General features: G+C 46.2%; 1 protein-coding gene across 4 annotated transcripts in view; it reads right to left on the minus strand.

Moving 5' to 3' along the window:
- Positions 1-1,768: 1,768 nt before the first annotated feature.
- The window catches only part of NTRK3 (neurotrophic receptor tyrosine kinase 3), a 400,390-nt gene continuing 383,312 nt past the window's right edge, over positions 1,769-18,846 (minus strand). For all 4 annotated transcript variants that reach the window (XM_086711501.1, XM_086711502.1, XM_086711506.1 and 1 more), the window contains one exon: positions 1,769-18,240. In XM_086711501.1, the coding sequence (XP_086567627.1) occupies positions 18,055-18,240 (186 nt within the window). In that variant the 3' untranslated portion in view covers positions 1,769-18,054. The remainder of the gene's footprint in view (positions 18,241-18,846) is intronic.

The raw sequence follows: 18,846 nt of genomic DNA on the forward strand, positions 1-18,846 counted from the left end.
ATAATGGAAGAGCCAAGCCACAAGACCTAGACTGCAGAGGGCATTCTTCCAAATCCTACTTTGAGAAGCATCTACTGTTGCCTTTAAAAGCCCAGTTCTGACATGGTTGCTGCCATGGGAGGCCACTGTTGCAAGACCAGCCACAGACTGGGGAGGAAAGATATTTACTCATAATTTCCACATTGTCAGGGCTGTTCAGAATTCTGGATCCTGAATGGTTTTTGTAAGTTGGGTTCATGAGGCATAGTGACAGCACTTTGCATGCTGTACAAATGATCTGGGCCTTGGACAATGAGAAATTCAGTTCAACTCAACAAACGTCTAGTAGGTAGATACTAAGCACATATCACTGTATAGACAACATTAGCCCTTGACTGGAAAGATTTAATGCATGTTTGCTTACTCATTAAAAAGAAATGTATATACTAAGGATTTTTGTTGACCTAATTATGACCTTGTAGTTTATATGGCCACGGAGCAAGGCCAGGTGAGAAGTATGATGTATATCACAAGGGACAATTGAAGGACAATGTTTCTGTACTTTGGCTATGCCAGCTTCTTTCACAGGGATAGAACCTTCGAAAAGGCCATTTGGGCTTCTTCCCACACAGAGTCCCACGTATTATACATTTTTTTGTAAATTGGTATGGGCAGGTATTCTAGGGATAACATTTTTGATACATGGAGATTAGGGAGAGATTTCTATTGTCTTCTGAAACCCAAATGTGGTGCTGCAAGTTGATCCTTAGCAATAGGCTTTGAGGGGAGACGTGCTTAGAGAAAACAGACAAGTTTATCATGTGGTACAGATAAGCGGCTGGGCTAGAAAGGGCTGGCACATGACCTGGGGCTCTCAATTTTCCTGAATTTAATTCCTCTTTTAATACCGTGTGATACTGTGTGATGAGATCTAAGCTCTTCAACTGGTAGCTTTGAACCAGGGCAACTTTGCTCCCCCTGGGGGACACACCGGGTAATGTTTGGAGACATTTCTGGCTGACACACTCTGGGAGGGGGACAGAGAAGGAAGAGTGCTTCTAATAAAAATGTTGATAAACATCCTAAAATGCACAGAACAGCTCCCCACAATGGAGAATTCTCTGGTCCAAAATGTCAACAGTGATGAGGTGGGGGAACCCTGCCTTAAATCTTTCCACAACTCTGTTGACCTCTCATGATTGAAATTACAAACTGAACCTCCCTGTCTCTCTCCCAAAACCATCAGTGCTTTTGAAAGAAATTAATAGAAGCAAGTCTTGAAATTTCACTATAGGAAACACATTATATGAAGGAAAGGAGAGAGAAAGATGGAGAGAAAGGAAGGGTTAGTGGAAAGAAAAGAAGACGGAGACGGGGTTTTAAAGTAATTAGGTCAATGAATCCTAAAACCCTTGGGATAAAAGAATAGCCAAGGGAACATATCTTATCCCACCTTAAAACTGTTATTGAAATTATTGTAACTAGGAAGTTGAATAACAACATACATGGAATGATAGGACACCACCATGACATACAGCTCAGCCATGCCTCAAATCAAAAATGTGTGTATGTTCTTCTTGAAACACTCATCTCAATCCTATATTCAACCTAGGGTCTACCTTAAACATTTTTCAAGCAACTTTTACTCTCAGCAAATCAGGGTCTCAGCTGTCAAGATGATACTGGATCCTATACTTTTTGCACACATTTGGACTTTGCCAGATTTCAACATACCTTTAAATCCAACACACTTCTCTACTAAATAATGAATCCAAATAAAACAAGGGCATTCATGTTTTATACTTTATTTGAGAAGAGACCCTACATAAACTATGTCAGGAGGATACAGGTCTACACACGATTTCATCAATCAATAAATGGAGTTGTTAACATAACATTGAAGATATGATACCATGAGGAAGACAGACATGACCAAGAAGTATTTACAACTATCACATATGATATATTTATATTGGAGATGGATATATACATATATACATGTACATGTGCATATACATACATATGTCCATACATACACACACATATATACATATATATGTATAAAATGTTTTTAAGCAATAACCAAGAAAAGAGTTTGCCTTCTTGTAGCAATTAACTATTTGAAAGTGAAGAATGGGTGGTTTTCATTAATGTCATGGTGTTAAATCTCTGCCCCCACATTTAACTTCAACACTGATAGATTCCAATGAAGACACATGTTTGCCTCGGGATGGAAGCATGAGGGTGAAGAATGGGGTGATGGGTACGGGGCTGAGTGAAGGACATGCACAATGGGAGAAATGACCTTTGGTGATACCATTAAATCATCCTTTTGTATTAAACATAAATTATTAATACAATTTAAAAAAATAATTTTCTGTTTTCTTTTGAGGTTGGGGAGGAAGGTAGGGTGGGGTGGGGAACAGAGAAAGGAGGGCACTTGCCTTTTCAACACATCCCTTAATATCAACTGAGAACACATCCCCCCTACCCTGGGGCCATCTTACCAAGTTAGAATCCATATTTTTTGCATAAAAGACACCTTTACCCAAGGATTTTATTTAGACCACAAGCCTCTTCTCTGAAGGCAAATACAGTCATTATTTTAACTAAATTCATTCTCCAGGACTTGCTAGGATGCAAATAAACTTAGCATAGCCAATGGATTTAGTTGTCATAAATGAAGAGAATGGAAAAAATAGTACCTCAAGGAAGGGGTTACTACTAGTAAAACCCAGTTTTACTAAAACCTCAGTCACCCATTTTAAGTTAACAACTTTGGAATTGAAATGATGGGAAACAAACATGATCAGCACTGTCCAGTGGCCTGGGGGGAAGAAACAAGCATCATGATGGAATACGTCTAAATCATTAAACAGAACTGAAGAACAATCCATTGAGATTAAAATAAATGACATACAATCCAGTTGAGCACACCTCAGCTCTGCTCCTGTCAAGGTCTCCACTGTGAATGGTGGCTTGGCTGTACTACATCCGCTGCTGAACGTTTCCCAAGCCATGCCACGTATAGTTTCCTAAACTCTGTAAGATTAGCTTGGCCTCGGAACAAGTGTGTGTATGTATCACATGTCCACATGCCATGTACACCATTGTTCATCAGTCGCCATAATCCAACTAATGCTTCAGATGGCCAATATGTTTATATAAACATTGGGAAACACACACAAACACATGGGCTCAGACAAGATATAATCACTTTACATATATTTAGTACAGAAAGCTTAGGGATAGGGATGAAAATCAGTTATAGCAGCACCTAAACTTCATTTGCAAAATTCTTCTCTGAGAATATAACATCCTACGAGTGCACTGAAGTAGGTACCAGCTGATTTTCCAGATATTGAAAGTTTGCTGCACAACATCAGCCTAAAGATAAAGGGACATGTAATGTCCAGTAGGAAACAAATCAGTGTACATCATTTACACGGCAATAAATCCTTCATTTCCCTTGAAATAAGATATGTAAAGTAGCACTTAGTTTAATACAAGTTTTGTTCTGCTTTAGACCTAGCTGTAAAAAGCCATTCATGCAAAAAATTACCTCCAGTTTTAGCTGGATGTTTAAAGGACACTTCTCCTGAAAACAAGTCCCTTTCACATAGGGAAGGGGGAAATAATCCCACTCAAGACAGCCAGTGTTGACTGACAGTGGAAAATACAAGACTTTGGTGTTTGTAGGGCATTTGCCTTAAGAACCCAGAAGTAGCACTGAGTTCATCTCTAAGTAGGCAGAGGGCTAGAAGTGCCCTTGAATATTATAGGAATTTTCCAGAAAAAGTACTGAGAACCTCCATACAATTTTATTCTCTGGTCTGTTCCCTCCCAAGACTTTGATTGGCATCATCTCTACTTCTAGAGATGTCTGCTTCTGTATCTCTAGTCTCAGACCACTTTTCTCCCTGGTCAGTAGATCATTTGTTTCCCACCAGGCAATCTGCAACTTCTTCTTCTCTGTTTTAAGGGGAAAAAAAAACACTTCTCTTATTGAGCTCTCCTGTAGCTGTTGATCTTCCACTTACATTCTTTCCAAACTAAGATTTTTCCTTGATGTCAATATAAAACAAATCTCCTCCATTCTAAAGGGACTCTAATAGAGAATGTTTGAACCTGCCTTCCCCTAGCTTTCACACAAATAATCTAGAGGAACTCATGCCTTTTTTGCACGGCAAGTGTGAGCACTGGAATAGGACACCCTCAGGAGGACAAGGAATGGAGGGGAAGGATGGCTTCTCCTCAGACCTACCCCAAGGTTAAACATTACAGTTCCATTGAACTTGCTCCTTTGAGACCTGGCTCTGGCCTGCTGCTTCCACCTGATTTATCCTAAAAAGAATCTTTTATGGTCGTAGACCACCAAATGTTATGAATTATGATAAGCAACACTGAAGGTGGGAGAGAAAGTAGAAGAGAGGGAGTGCTCAGAGCTTTGGATGGTCCAGAGGCAGCTGAAGTGGAATTTATTCAACGTCTGTGAAATAGAAGACAGTATTTAAGATGAAATGTGCAGTAACTGTCTTGCTTTCTCAGCCCAGGGGGCCATCCTGACAAAAGTGAGGAGGATATAGCTGATTGTTAAAAGAAGACAATGGTACCTCTATGATGACATTTATGCACTATTGTTGTGCTAAATGACAACTGGTCAATCACAATGCCAAATGAAAACATTTGCTTCTGCTATGCTCATTTTCTCAGGGTACCCCTTCAGTCTGGCCTGATGAAGGCTTCAAGGAGCCATTTGCATTGTTTAAGGCAAAGTTAGCTGCTGAACAGGACTCAGATCTGAAGGGTGGCTGCTGGCATTCAAAGCAGTGCCTACCTAGCGTCTCCAAAAGGCTTACTAACAGCATTACTGGGCCCTTTTCTTCCCCCAAAGCTCATAGCTTCTGTTCACCTCCTGTGAAATATCGCCTACAAATGCACACAGAATAAAATGTAGACCTGTACTTTATGGGAACCATGCAGATAAAAAAAAGGAAGCAATTGCCAATAATCAGCCTCCCATTTGGGAGTTTACAAATCAATGGTGCCTTGTGAAGACTTTCTGCAGAGGGTTCCTCTGCCTAAGTGTGCTGTCCGTTGATGTCTAGGCGTCTTTCTTTCCATTCCTCTGAGCCAGGAGACCTGGCAGTATTAGTCCAGCCTTCTTCATTTGTTGATGAATGTGACAAAAACAGCTAAGCCACTAGGCTTAGAGCTAAATAAAAGATGTGAACACCTGAACTTAAGAATAAAGTCTTGCAGGCGGAGGCCCCCATGGATAGGAAGTAAAGGAAAAACCTACTCTGCCTTGCCTAGAAGGCCAATCAAGATAGGTTTTAATTCAATTGAGGGAGGTGTTTGCTGTCCCTGGTGCTGAAAACAGATACCCAGGAATCACTGACCAGCCAGAAACTGTCTTCATCAAAGTAAAAACTCATTCAGCAGAGGCTGACTGTAGGTAGCAGTCCCAAAACATGTTTCAAATGCCTCTTTTTATGCCATTTTAATGAAAGTGGCCCTGAAGTGACCCTGGTTTTCCTGCAGGACAGAATTAATGCATCGCTATAATACTGATGGGGTAGTTCATCCAATCTACCTCCCCATTCAGTCCCTACTTACATATTCCCTCATGTAATGCAAGGACCTCCAATTCTTAGAAAAGCATTAGGGGCTGCAGAAATTACCTACATACTTCTTTTTCCTGATACCAATTACAGACATGGGATTGATTTGACTTGCTATGATTAAAAGTTCCTGAAGGAAATACTTAGGTAAAATGTTACCACATAGTGGAATATGGGCCCCTGAATTTCTCTCCACCCCAATCTTATTGTCACATTCTGAGAAACTGAGCAGAGCTTTTACTATGCCTAAGGTCTAAACCCAGAACTATTTCTTTACTGGCTCCACCCACCCCCTTTCAGCCAACACACACACACACACACACACACTCTCTCTCTCTCTCTCTCTCTCTCTCTCTCTCTCTGAAAGTGAAACTTACTTAAGAAGGAACATAATTCTTCCCTTAACAGTACACAGTTTTTTGCCAGAGAAAGCAGGACTGCTGTTTTCTCTCACATTCAAAGTGAGAATGTTCTTGTCCTGACTTGCTTTCTTTTCATTTTATTTGGACAGTGCCCTTGAGCTTACCCACCATGGCCCACACACATAAACAAGAAGGGTCCTTGATGCTGTGGGGTAACAGAAAATTACCATGGGCCATTTTTGGTTGCTTCCGACTCTACTGGGCTTGGGGGGGGGTCTTTGCTTTTAGACATGAACTAAAATTAATCTTTTCTAGCCTTGAAAAGGAAGTGTCCCATAGCCCCTCAAAAAGACTAAATTCTCAGGAAAGGGAAAAAAAGCATTAAAATAAGTTCTTCTTGTTCCTGTTAACATATTAGATCAAATTTTCCACTTCCAGTGAGTTATTTCTCAAATGATACCTCTGAAATCCTTAAATAATCAGTCTTGTCACTAGGAAGTTACACAGTGAAACGGCTTGTTCAAAGCAGGCCTTCACAGTACTGTGAAGGAGGTCATCTCCTCGGGATTATCAGAATGAATTATGGAACACTGCCCTGAACTAGCTTGCCTTCTCCAATTTCACACCGTAATTTAAAATCCTAGTCATAACCCAATTTAGACTCTCCTTTCAAAGAAAGCTGAAATGCTTTCTGTTGCTGCACAGCTACAGGGGGCGCAGGGGGCAGGGGGGACAGAATTTCAGCATGGAGATGTTGCTTTTCCATGTAAGACAAAAATTGAGCCCAAGGTAAAAAGAGAAAACAGAAGTCTGAACTTGAGCAAAATATTTGTGGATTTCTTAGGATTTCAGGTACTCGGCTTTATTCTGATTCCTCTCTGGAGTGATCAAAATCTTCTTTTTTTTAATCATGCACAGCTCTTAGTCAGTTACATCACACCTGGTTGTGGCTCGGAAATCTAAAGGAAATCACACTCTAAAGATTAACCTTGCCAAGTAGTCACCATTGCAAGGTACCTAAAATAGTGGCTGATGCTACAAACACCTGGGATTTTTTTAGGGGCTGTAAATGACTTCACTGTTGTAACCTTGGCAATCTGGCCTCAGGATTTACTGTCAGGGGTTTCATTTTCAATCAGAGGCGTTTCTCAGTGGGAATCCCACTCACACCTACTTGTTGGTGCTCAAGGCTATCAGAAGTGTGGTTTAGCATTTGGTCTTCACTCAAGCAGTTCATTCCATCTTAAAGTTATTTCCCCATGTACAAAATGCTGGCCCCAGAATGAATGCAAAGCTGCTTCAGGATCATTATCACTTCGGGTACTTCCTGCAAGATTAGTTTTACCACCCAATTTATAAAGGAAGCTTCATACAGTCTTCAGTTAAAAAACATTACATTTAAATCTACAGAATCTCATAAAATCAACAACGGATGATCTGGAGTTCAATGCAGCAGGAGACGGCATCTTGCTACAAAATGTTCAGGGTTCCAGGCCTGAAAACAAAACCTACCGGTAATCTCTTTTCAATGACAAAGCCAAATGGATAAACTATCCTCCTTCTGCTTATATTTTTGTAAAGGTATTCTCCATCTCTCGAAGCGCAGTGGCCAAAGAGGAAAATGCCAAGGCCACAATCTAGAAACCGGACTGCAGGGGGAATTTAAGAAATTTGAAGGAGAAACTGCTTGTGTGCCTCGAAAGAAGGCACATGCCAGAGCCGCTCACAGCTCGGCATCAGCAAGCCTATTTGCAACACTCACTGCCAGAGAGGGGGCTTTACCTCTTCAAGGGGTCCTGTGGCCCTCACAGAGCACTTTGACAGCTATGACTTCATTGGGTGCTCATTACAACCCTCCGTGACAGGAGGGGGGTTGTGAGCAGCTCTTTTCTGTGGCTTAAGAAACTGAGGCACAGAAGGGATAATGCTTTTCAGCAGGAAGTTGAGCTCAGAGGTCCTCTATGTCCTCAGCCCATCACCTCCCTCCACCTCACTTGCCATTTTATCACAGATAATATTTAACATAGACCCCACGTCTTTCCTAAAGAAATAAAAATGAAAAAAAACCTCACTGAAAATATTAGAAGGGGCCCAGAAAAAAAAAAAAGCAACATTGAACTATCCCCAGAGTTATGAAAAAAAATGATATTTGATAAAAAATAGGGGTTGGGTTAGACATGATGAATTTTAGTAGTAAATGTGGATAGCTGATCATAGTTCATTATTGTGTTTTTAGAGCCATGTCAAGGACAGAGTTGAAGCATCTATTGAAACATTGTGATTTGCGGAATAGAGGGTCTGGTGTCCTGGTGATTTCTCCAGTGATTTCTTCCACCTCATTGTTCCTTAAAGAGGGAGCATGTTTCTTAGGTTCATTGCTGTTCTTAAGGTATAAACCCTTCTTGTGCCATCACAGTAAAGATCTCATTTGATAGAAAAAGCCTCTTATCCCCCTCAAGATTTAGATGCTGCAAACCTTTGTGTCAATATTATAACCATTCCACTAAATAAATGAACACTGTGCTGACATGTGGTCTGTGGTGCTCCTGTTCCGTAGGGGCATAGTACACTCACACTGGGAGGGGCCTGGAAAACGAAAGAGAAAGCCACTGTTTACCATTTATCTGTATATTTAACAGCCAGGGGGAAAAAAAAGCCAGAGAAATTTGAAGGAAAAGCTGTTGGTAGCAGGCTCTCCTTTCTCAATAGAGCCAGAAGGAAGGGATGACTTCAAAAAGACAGACTGAGGCATTATAATAGGCTTGTTGTCCCAGAGTCTCTGGTGCAAAAGCAACTGATGAGGTGCTAATGAGGAGCTAATCACTTGGTCCATGGAGCTGGAAAGAGACTGATGGATGGCTGCTAGAACATACAGTTTTCTTCTCCAGGAACCTAGCTAGGCTCAATCACAAGTGCAGCTGATGCTCAGGGTAAGGAAGAAGGAGATGGGCCCAGAGGGCTTTCCTTGACTTTCAGAGATAAAAGCCAGACTTTAAGGGCTGGAGTCAGGGACAGCGGATGGACCACAGGAGTTCAGAGTTTGGACAGCGTTCAACAGCAGGTGTGAGATGTGAACTGACTGCAAGATGAACACCGGGCTGACTCTGTAGGATGGGAGGCTGTGCACACTTGTTCTGGGTGAGACTTGAGAAGGTACGCTTTAATGACAGCTGGTTGGAGCCGTCCCTGGGTGAAGTAGATCGGCTTAGCCCTCACTGGAATCAGAGAGAGGGCTAGTCTGCAACTAGCTGCCAGCTGCCCATTTATACTAAGGACACTTCCACCTTGGGCCAGATAATTGAGGTGACTTGTGCACAGCCATCCACCAAGTAACACCCAGTGCAGTTACTCACTTCCAACCCAGTGTTCCTTCCATGTCCCATGGAACATCTAACTTTCCCAGGGAAAATCGGACCCTTTCTCATCAAGTTCTGATTCAATCTGAATGTTTTGAGTTTCCTATCTAAAGGCTTCAACTCCAAGATAGCTTCAGTAATCTGCTTGAACTATGTATATCTGTTCACATGTATATCTGTACTTAGCACAGTTCACATGTATATCTGTACTTAGCACGTATTATTCAAGCCAAAATTCAGTGCTTCTCCCCGCCCGACCATCCTCCAAATTAATTACATAAAATCTATATCAAGGTTTAGTTTGGTTTTGTGTTTCTCTGAGAAAACTAGTCCAACCTTTAAATACGAAGGTTCTGAAAACTTGGGATCCAGTCTCCTTTGAAAACACCCTAACTTCATAAAATGATCCATAGTGGAGAAAGTCACAGGCTGTGTGACGATATTAAAAGAAAAGATGAGCTGTAGAGAAGTTTAAGAAGCCACATGTCTGGAGCATACTTGCTTGCATGCACATAGACACAGATATCAGTGGGATGAACATGCAGGGCACATTGGCTTGTTGGGTCATATTGGACCAAGACGAGTGAAGATGCATTCGTGGGGGGCGGAGAGGATGGTGTGCACATGTGTGCATTTAAACAAGTATTATAAATAATGAGGGATGAATGTAGTTTGCACTACGTGAGCTTGAGCATCTAGAACAAAATGCAACACTGATAATTGCTTTCAAATAATGTCCTCAGGTTTGCCTCTGTATGACTGTGACATTAGTTGGCCCAGAAATCTATTTTCCCCAGTCAATAAACACAGTGTCCTTGGCCGGAAGCTTTCATTTCTCCTAAAGAAATATCTGAGAACATACAAGGAGACTGTTACTCCTATTCAAAGCAAGAGGCAAGGTAGGAAAAACAATTTCAGAGAGAATCAGAATCAGTAAAACCCCCGGAGAAATATGCTCTCTGGGCTTCACGGTATTCTAAACTCCGCAGGTCAGTTTCCCAAGACACCCGGGATGGTGTGGAGCAGCCCGAAGGAGAGAATCTGAAGGTGGAGGAGTCGGAATCTAAACTAAAGGCCTTTTCTTCAGACTTCTGATGTAATTAACAGCCTTGGTTTGTAAAGAAGCCGTGAATTCAGATTTGAGGTTCCCACTGGCCGCTGTGCCTTCACGTGGCATGGCACAGTTGGGTCAGAAAGGGTCCAGGCCACGCTGGAGCCCACCACCCCATAAGGAAAGAGCTGACACACCGGGGCTTCCGAGAGGTATACGCTCTGTCCCAACCAGGAGAGGAAGGAGCTGGGGCTGCCTCTCTCCCATAAGGATTGTGGGAAACCCCTACACAGACCCAGGGCAAGCCCTTTGTCCATCAGAACACACTACCCCATCTGGTCACCTGGCTGTAGCCCTGACCTGCTACATCCACACCAAGAATTGCTGGGGGACCCCGGGGAGCGGGGTGGGGGGGGGGGAGAGCAGGGTTCACTGAGGCAGTGCACACTAATTCTTCATAAACCATTTCACTTTGTGCAGCGTCGAGATATGCTGCAAAGCCGTTTTGTCATCAGCAGAGTGGTTTCCACGCCTTGATGTGCAGTCCCCTAGGGAAAAACCAAGACAGTGACCCCCACTGTCACTCCCACGGAGCGGAAAACTTGGCTCAGCACTGTGGTCAGAGAGAGGTCAAGAAGCTCCCTCTGCTGGGCTGACCCCAGTCATGGCTTCTCTGCTCCTGGAGGCTAAAAGTTCACGGATGGAGTGAGCACTGGGTGGGGAAGGGATGGGCCACCTAGGGTTCCAGATGGGATTTGCAGAGATACACCACTTGCATCCCAATGAGCTCTGCAGTAAACTTCACTGCACAGAGGTTAATCTAGATGTCAACGTTGTCTGACAGCATCGAAATTACTCTGGGGCAGGGCTCCTTCACAAGTCTTAATATAACAGTCAATTCCATCCCGCCTGCAGGAAATGAAGGTTTTCTGCTTTGTGTGCCGAATCATTCAGTGCCAATTTTCTCACTGTTTGAAGTCCTAACTGTTTGTGGTCCTGGAATTCACCTCACATTAAGACTTTCATGGAGTAGGAGATGTTGGATTGTCAGTCCCATGGAGGCAAGAGGATACAGCCAAAAGAAAAAAAAAAAAAAAAAGGAAAAAGTAAGAAGCACAAAAATGAAAGAAAATCTTCTTTACTGAGATTTACTTCTCTTCTGCAGAAAGCAGAAATCAAATCACCTGGACCAGGTTTATTCATTTACCCCAGAGGTGGGCTCAGAAGCATCGGCTGAACGTCACATAGCTGTTAAATGGAGACGGGTCACGGAGAGTTCTCCAAGAAAGAAACAAAACATTTAAGGAAGCTATTCATTTGAGTATGTCCTCCCAGTTAACATATCACAAAATTCTTCTTTTTTAATGACTTCCATACACTCTTCTTAAATGAAGGAATAACTATCAGACCTAGACTTGAGTGCTGACATTTCTCATTGGGCTTCGGAGAAACTGCATCCAAAACAATGTTCGAGAATATAGTGGATATCAGGGTTCTCAGTCTTCCTTTGGACTTTGATGAAGGACGTCTACACTGGTCATTGTCTAAAGTGATAACAAACCAATTCTTCTCATAATATGTCAAACTGGAAAGCAAGACACCTGAGCTCCAAGGTACTTCTCAGATGCCCTGAGCCTCAGATGCTCAGGACTTTCCTCATCTGTGTTCTCTTGATACATCTAGAAACGTCTAGCTTTGTTGGCTAGAAGTGTCTCTTGCAAACTACAAGTTTGGGCCATAGCACTGCACACAAAGCAATGTTTACCTTGGTGATTAGAGGAAAAATTAACAGAGCTTACTGTCCTGCCTCAGTATGAGGGGAAATAACTCAGCACACTGGTTTAAGACACCATCCCTACTGCAAGTATCAGACAAGGCCTAGTTTTAAATTTGGAACTTAGCTAAAAAGGAAGGGGAATCTGAATTTTATTACTTTGATCGAGAATTCCAAGTATTTTGAGGGGGACCTCAATCTCCACAGATCTCCTTGTGAAATAGGAAAGCATCTATATTGGCACACTGACCCTTGGGCCAGAGACATCTCTTGTTGTAACGCATAGAATTTTTTTAGGAAGTCAAGGAAAACTATGCTTGGGGAGATTGCACCAGGGAAACAGAGACTCTATCAGAAGCCATGATTCAGTTCCTTAGGGTGAAACAGTTTATGCTTACAGCAAAAGTCCTAATGCCCGAAGTAGTGACACAATGTTCACCACATCCACCAGTCACTTTTCCAAAAGAGTGAGCATGATCGGCATCTCGCATTCTCTCTGTCCCATCCCTTCTAGGGAGTGGTTGCGTCTACAGTCCTGGTAAATTCAATGCTGACTCCCAAATGGAAAGTAGTAGAAAGCGCTCCTGAAAGGTAATCTATCAGACTGCCAGAAGGAAGGATTTTCAGATGCCCAGAATGTTGTCACCAGCATTAATCCAGGGAGCACCAAATGATCAAATTTTACAAAATGACAGATTTCCCAATAGCATCTTTCTGTCTCTTGTAGGCCAGTCCATCTCTGGATAGCTCATCTCCAAGGAATGTGAGACTGAAAGAGACCAAGCATCAAGGAATCCGTTTGCTGAGTCCAAGCAGAACTTCACTGAAGTCAGTCTAATTGAATATAGAGACATAAACATACAGTGTATATGGGCCTATACTTCCCCTCAGATGATGCTACCAATGATGTTAAGCAATCCCAAAGCATTTTCTGGAGTCTATATTGAGATCTTAACAATGATACAAAGACTTGGAATTTCCCTTTAAAACCTATTATGTGCTAGCCTGAACATTTTATGTGGTATCAAAGAAAAGTTTGGCACACCAGGGACCAACACCAAAGTGGCTACAGCACCAAGCCCTGAGCTAAGGGTGCCATTTCTTGCTCTAAGGCAAATGCCATTGGGTACTCTAGCAGGCTGGCTCCACCAAAGCTGACAATAGCCATCCCGGGGGCATCTGAGAGTGGTCCTCTAGCCTGTCAGGACATGGCTCATTCAATCAACACCTAGAGGCGTTTCTTGGCTTCAGACTCTAAGCAAAGCACAGCGAAGCTCTCAAAGCCCAAGACTGCCTGTTGCAGTAACCACACCTTGAACAAGACAATCCGGCTGCTGTTTAGTTTGGGAAAAGAGGAGCAAGGACACCATTCATCATTCCTGAAAGGAAAAGGACTTGGGTGAAGAGTCTGCATCCTAAAATACTGCCCTCTTTCCAACATCCTACCTCCTGGAAATAGCATTTGAAGGGAAACATCTGTTGGTTTCTGAGTTCAAATTGCCAGTGGCCTGCATGAGAGGTACGCAGGCGTGTCTCCCTATCTTGGAATGGTTTCTGCCGGCTCACGGTGCGTCAGTGTGGAATGGAGTAGCCAGCTAGCTGAGGAAGGAAAGCCTGTGGAAATCAGCCATGGGGCCAGGCGGCAGCCGGTGAGCCCGTGTGCCTGTCCCCCTACCCCCCAATATCCCTCAACCCTACCAATCACTACAGTCTTCCCTATGTGCCTTCCAGAAACAATTTCTTGCCTTGGGTAACTTTTCCTCCTCCCCTTCCATACCTGCCTTTCATCTTGTCTCTTATTTCTGATAAGCAAGTAAAAAAGCAGAGAAAACAAAATAGGTGGGAGCAGAACAGAATTTTTTTTTTTTTTAATTGAGAAGAATCCCAAGGATACCTATTCTGGTCTCTCAAATGTCTCAGATGAGAAATCTGATACTCTGAGAGATTATGACCTGGCCATGGTCACCTGGGTAACCAAGAGCAGAGCTGGGAATTCGACGGTCTTTCCACATCCCTGCATGCTCCCACCCAAGCTCCCATGCATCCTGTAGTGTCCCAGCACAACGGAATCCTTCCGCTTTTGAGGGGGTGTCTCACGCACCCCCAGAAATTGTCTGTCAGCTCTCCTATGGGTGTTGGTTTCTGTAGTATTTAGCACCAAAGATATTTGCACTAGTATATTCCACAAGATAAGTATCACTAGAGAAGAAGGGTAAGGTTCAAACTGAACCCAGAAGGACCAAGGCTCCTTGGCCTCCAGAGGGAAGCCTCTCTCCAGGGAGGATCTGGGCATGATCTGCTGAGTGGAGGAACACAAATCTCTCATCTGTTAGCAAGAGAACGTTCAGTGAGTCTCGAGATCCACTGAGGTCAGGGATATAATAAGAGGGCGGCATCTGGTTCACGCCCAAAGTCAAGAACAGGGAGGACCCTTGGCCATGCCTCCTTACTCCAAGGTGGGCACCCAACAGCAGGTCCCTGTCACTCAGTCCAGGAGTGGACCAGATGAGGAAGACATGGCAGGGAGGTCAGCCTCAGGGACCTGGAGCTTCCCCCAAGGCTCATGACAGTGTCTGCATCCAACCGCATCTTCACGGTCCCTCTAGCATGCTTTTTTAAAATGTGGATTTTGGTGTGGAGGGGTGACAGTGGGACGGATTGGGGTGGCTACAGTGGCTGATGGGATGTCACTGTAAGACTCATTTAGTCACACTGAGCTCTTTGAAAATAAATAGATGGATAGGCCTTCGCCAGAGCTTTCTAGGTGTGCAAAGAGGCTGGGGATGGGGAAAAAGACCAAACACGCCCTCTGGGTCTAAAGTCATCTCGGACATCTGCCATTGTGACGGAGGCACCAAGAAGGAGAGGAGTGTCTACAGGACCCATGTGGCCCAGGCCCTCGAGCCCCCGGTGGCAGCTGCCCCTGCCCACGCAAGGCCCGAGGAGGGCCACCCTGGAGGGCCACTGTAGCATTCCAGGGCGCTACCGAGAACAATGGCACAGTGACTCAGCACTGTGAGAATCTAAACACTTCAGACCCTGAAGGGCCGGAGACGAACAGGCACCTCTTGTTTCGCAGACAGGAGACTGAGACCCAGTAGAGCAAGTCTCAGCCGAGCTTCCCACCACAGGAGGGATAATGTCCCCTGCTTGCTCCCAGGGCCCCGGGTGCCCCTTCAGTGACCACAGTCCTAGTCTTTGCCTCCCTCACCCTCCAAAAAGCTTTTTTTTTTTCCTTGCCTTTACATAAGTCAACATGTAGACTGTACAAAGAGAGCACGACAAGGGGGTAAGAAAGCCGGGCCTCCCTCTCTGCTGCCCCTTGCTCTGCCCTCACGAGAGGCAGCGGCTTCCAGGGGACATGATGCAGACACATCCCCATGGCCAGCACAAGGGCCTGTACAATCAGACAACTTCCGTCTCTTCCAGGGCTCCTGGCTCCCGAAGGAACTGTCTTCTTCCATCAGGCCGTGATGACTCTGCACCCTGAGGTGAAACCCTAGAAGGTTCCTCATTCCCAGTTGCCCTGCAGCTTCCAACTCCTTCCCACACCCCCTCTTCCCAGCCTATCAGTGACCATGAGGTTCTAGAAACACAGCCTGTGAGATGGAAGGCCACACGAGGTCTGTTTTGGCAGCAACGGGAGCCTTGGGGCCTCACATCTAACCAGAAGGCCCTTCCCCCTCAAAGTGCCCCCTCCACGCTCACCTCTCTCTTAGTTACCCTGCTCAACACCAGACGGCACAGTTCAGCCAGCATTAGAGGCCCCAGAATAGAGCCACGGCCTCTGGGCAGAAAGACAGGAGGATACCTGCCATAGGAGAGCAAAGGGTTCCTCTGAGGTGGTCGGTCCACCCAGCTCTCCTCCAAAGTCTCCACCCAGCTGGGTTGGGAACCCAGCACAGTGAAAACCCTAAACCAAACTCCGGCTCCCCTCCCAGCCCAGCTGAGTGGCCCCACTGATCCCCAACTCCCAACCGAGGCCTACAGTCTGAGCACAGCTCTTTTCTATTGGAATAAAAACATTTGTGGGTCTAAAAAAAAGAAGCAAACCACACATACAGGATTTGTCCCAAACCCCACAGGGATGCCCGCACTGCAGCTGACCAGGCCGCCGGGGGCCGCCGACAGCCCCTCCGGCTGGCAGGGCAGGGTGCGGGTCCGAGCCCCCCACTCCCCGAGGCTCCCACTGGGCAAAGGCCAGTCCACTAGGTAGCTCTGTGCTTGGGGTGAGGTGGAGGGGCCGGCGAGCTGGGAGGGGCCAGGCGGTTGCCCTCCGGAAGCATTTCCTTGTCGTGCATCGGGGAGGCCCGGAGATCTGCCTCCGTGACAGCCCTTGACGGCAGCGGCCAGGACCCCAGCCCACACGCCTCATTCTCTCTCCCTGGTCAGGGCTCAGTCCTCATTAAGATGCCGCGCCTGTGGCCGTGGCCCGCGGCGGACACCTCCCAGAGAAGCCTCGGCCCCTCCCCCCGCCCCCAGCCCACAAAAGCGATTTTTCAGCCCCTGCATTTTCACAGCAGCTCAAAGGCAGATGCATCAATCCTTCCAGGGCCTGGAAACGTGAGGAGAATGCCAAGGGGCCGGTGCAGGTGCCAGATAGATTCTCCCCTGCTGGCTGCTGCCCACGGTACCGCCTCGCTCCCCGATACAAGCGCTGCCCCATGCTCTGACTACACCTGGCTCCCTTCCCTGGCAGTGAGGTTCACCTGGGACTTGCGAGAGGCCCAGGAAGTGGGGGGCTGGGGACCTGGGCAGGCAGGATGAGAAACAGAGGACACGGAGGGGCACACTTTATAACGACCTACAAGGAACGAAGTCTCCTGCTACCGGAACCCTGCTGCATCCACATTTGCGGGCAACACGCGGACGTTCCCTTTGCCCCCAAACTCCCCCAAAAGCCCGAATGCGGGAGGTGGGGCTGAGGAGTCTTTCCAGGGAGGGAAAGACGAGAGGCAGTGCCTTGCCAGGGAGGGTTCGAATTTCAGCTTCTTCTTCTGTGGCTGAGTCCAGAACGTCCAGTTCTTGAGGTTCAGAGAATAAATGGCACGTCCCTTTCAAATTTAGGAAGGAACGTGAGCGTGGTTTACACCCAAGATGGATGAAGTCCATTGTCATGATGGTTTTGTGTCTTGTCGGTTGTTACGTGTTGACTGGTACATGCCCTCACTGACTTCCAAAAGCGTCAGGACTCTACTTTCCAGAATGGACAAATGGGAGAACTGTCTTGAAGCAGAGGAAAGGGGAAGGCGTGGAGGCAACAGTCAGGGGAGACATGAGGCTTTTCCAGAGGCCCCCGGTCCGGTGTTCTTTCCCGCTGCATCCTGAGTGCAGTTGATGGGGTCTGTCCATGCACCTGTGCAGAGCTCGGGGAGGGGGGGGCCAGGGAGGGGAAACGCACCTGTGCAGGTAATCGCCTGAACAATTTGCACTCCACCCCAGCTCCTCCTGTCCCCGCACGAAGACCGTCTCTGTGTCGTCAAGGTCTTCGGCTCCGAAAAGCCGGAGCCGAAGAAGCAGGGACCCCAGCTTCCGTCAAAGGGGGTTTCCGTTTGTGTTTATAATATTTAAGATTTTCTGAGTTGTTGTTACAGTCTTATGGTTTCTGTGTCAGCAGCTTCTCTCTGTATTAGAGAAGGTATCTCTCTGTCTGTGGATATAGATAGATAGATAGTTAGATATATAAATATATATATGTATATATATATATATTCGCCAAACTGCCTTACAGGGTTTTTTCTTTCCTTTTTTTTTTTTTTTCAGTGTTGTATGTGTAGCAGGCACTTGAGTTTATATGAAGATGTTCGCTTCAGTCAGGATGGAAGAAAGGAGTGTGAGGTGACAAGGGAGGATGTGAGGCCGGGAGACAGGAGGCAACAGAGTACGCATCCGTGACCGCCAGCCACCGCTAGCCGAGGATGTCCAGGTAGATGGGGGCGGCTTTCCCCAAAGCGTGAAGGACTTTGTAGATCTCCTTGATGTTCAGCCGCTGCTGGGGTTCCCTCTGCCAGCACCCCAGCATGACGTCGTACACCTCTTTGGGGCACACTCGGGGCCGCTCCAGCACACGACCCTGGGTGATACACTCGATGACCTGAAAAAGTGGAAAGCGGCAGGACGTTACATCCAAAGCCCCGCCGGGGCCCCGCGGCTCACACCCGGCAAAAGCAGCAGGCGACGACTTCACGGAGGGGCTCCAGTGCAGAGCCGGGGTGCCCCCCTGCACGGGCGGCAGGCTGGCTGGAGACAGCCCCGAGTCTCTCCCCTGTGCTGTGCAGGTGGCTGGCTGGCCGCGCCCACCATTGATTGCCCTTTGTGCCCCGCCCCTTGGGTCAGGTCTTCACGGACTCCCCCACATACACTCTCCCCTGTACTTGACTCTTCCTCTCTGGCCCTCAATTTCATCTGAACGCCGCCCTGCATTCACTGCCACTTAGCAGCAGGGTCTGGCATCTGACCTGTCCCTCCCCTCTTATGAGCCTGAATGACTTTGAAACCCCCTTGAAGGAGCTCTACACCATCTGGCCCCTCCATGCCTCCCTCCCCTTAGCTCCCACTTCCTGGCCAGCTCCCCTCCTGCTCCCAGCCCCTGTGTAGAGCACCTTGCTTCTCTCTAAGCCACCTTGCGGGTCCCTTTCTCAGCAAGCCCCCACCCCCTGCTCTTTGCACTAACCCGCATATTTGGTTTCTGTGAACATCC

This window comes from Puma concolor, chromosome B3, assembly GCF_028749965.1.
Source record: "Puma concolor isolate L17-30 chromosome B3, mPumCon1.1.hap2, whole genome shotgun sequence".
NCBI lineage: Eukaryota > Metazoa > Chordata > Mammalia > Carnivora > Felidae > Puma > Puma concolor.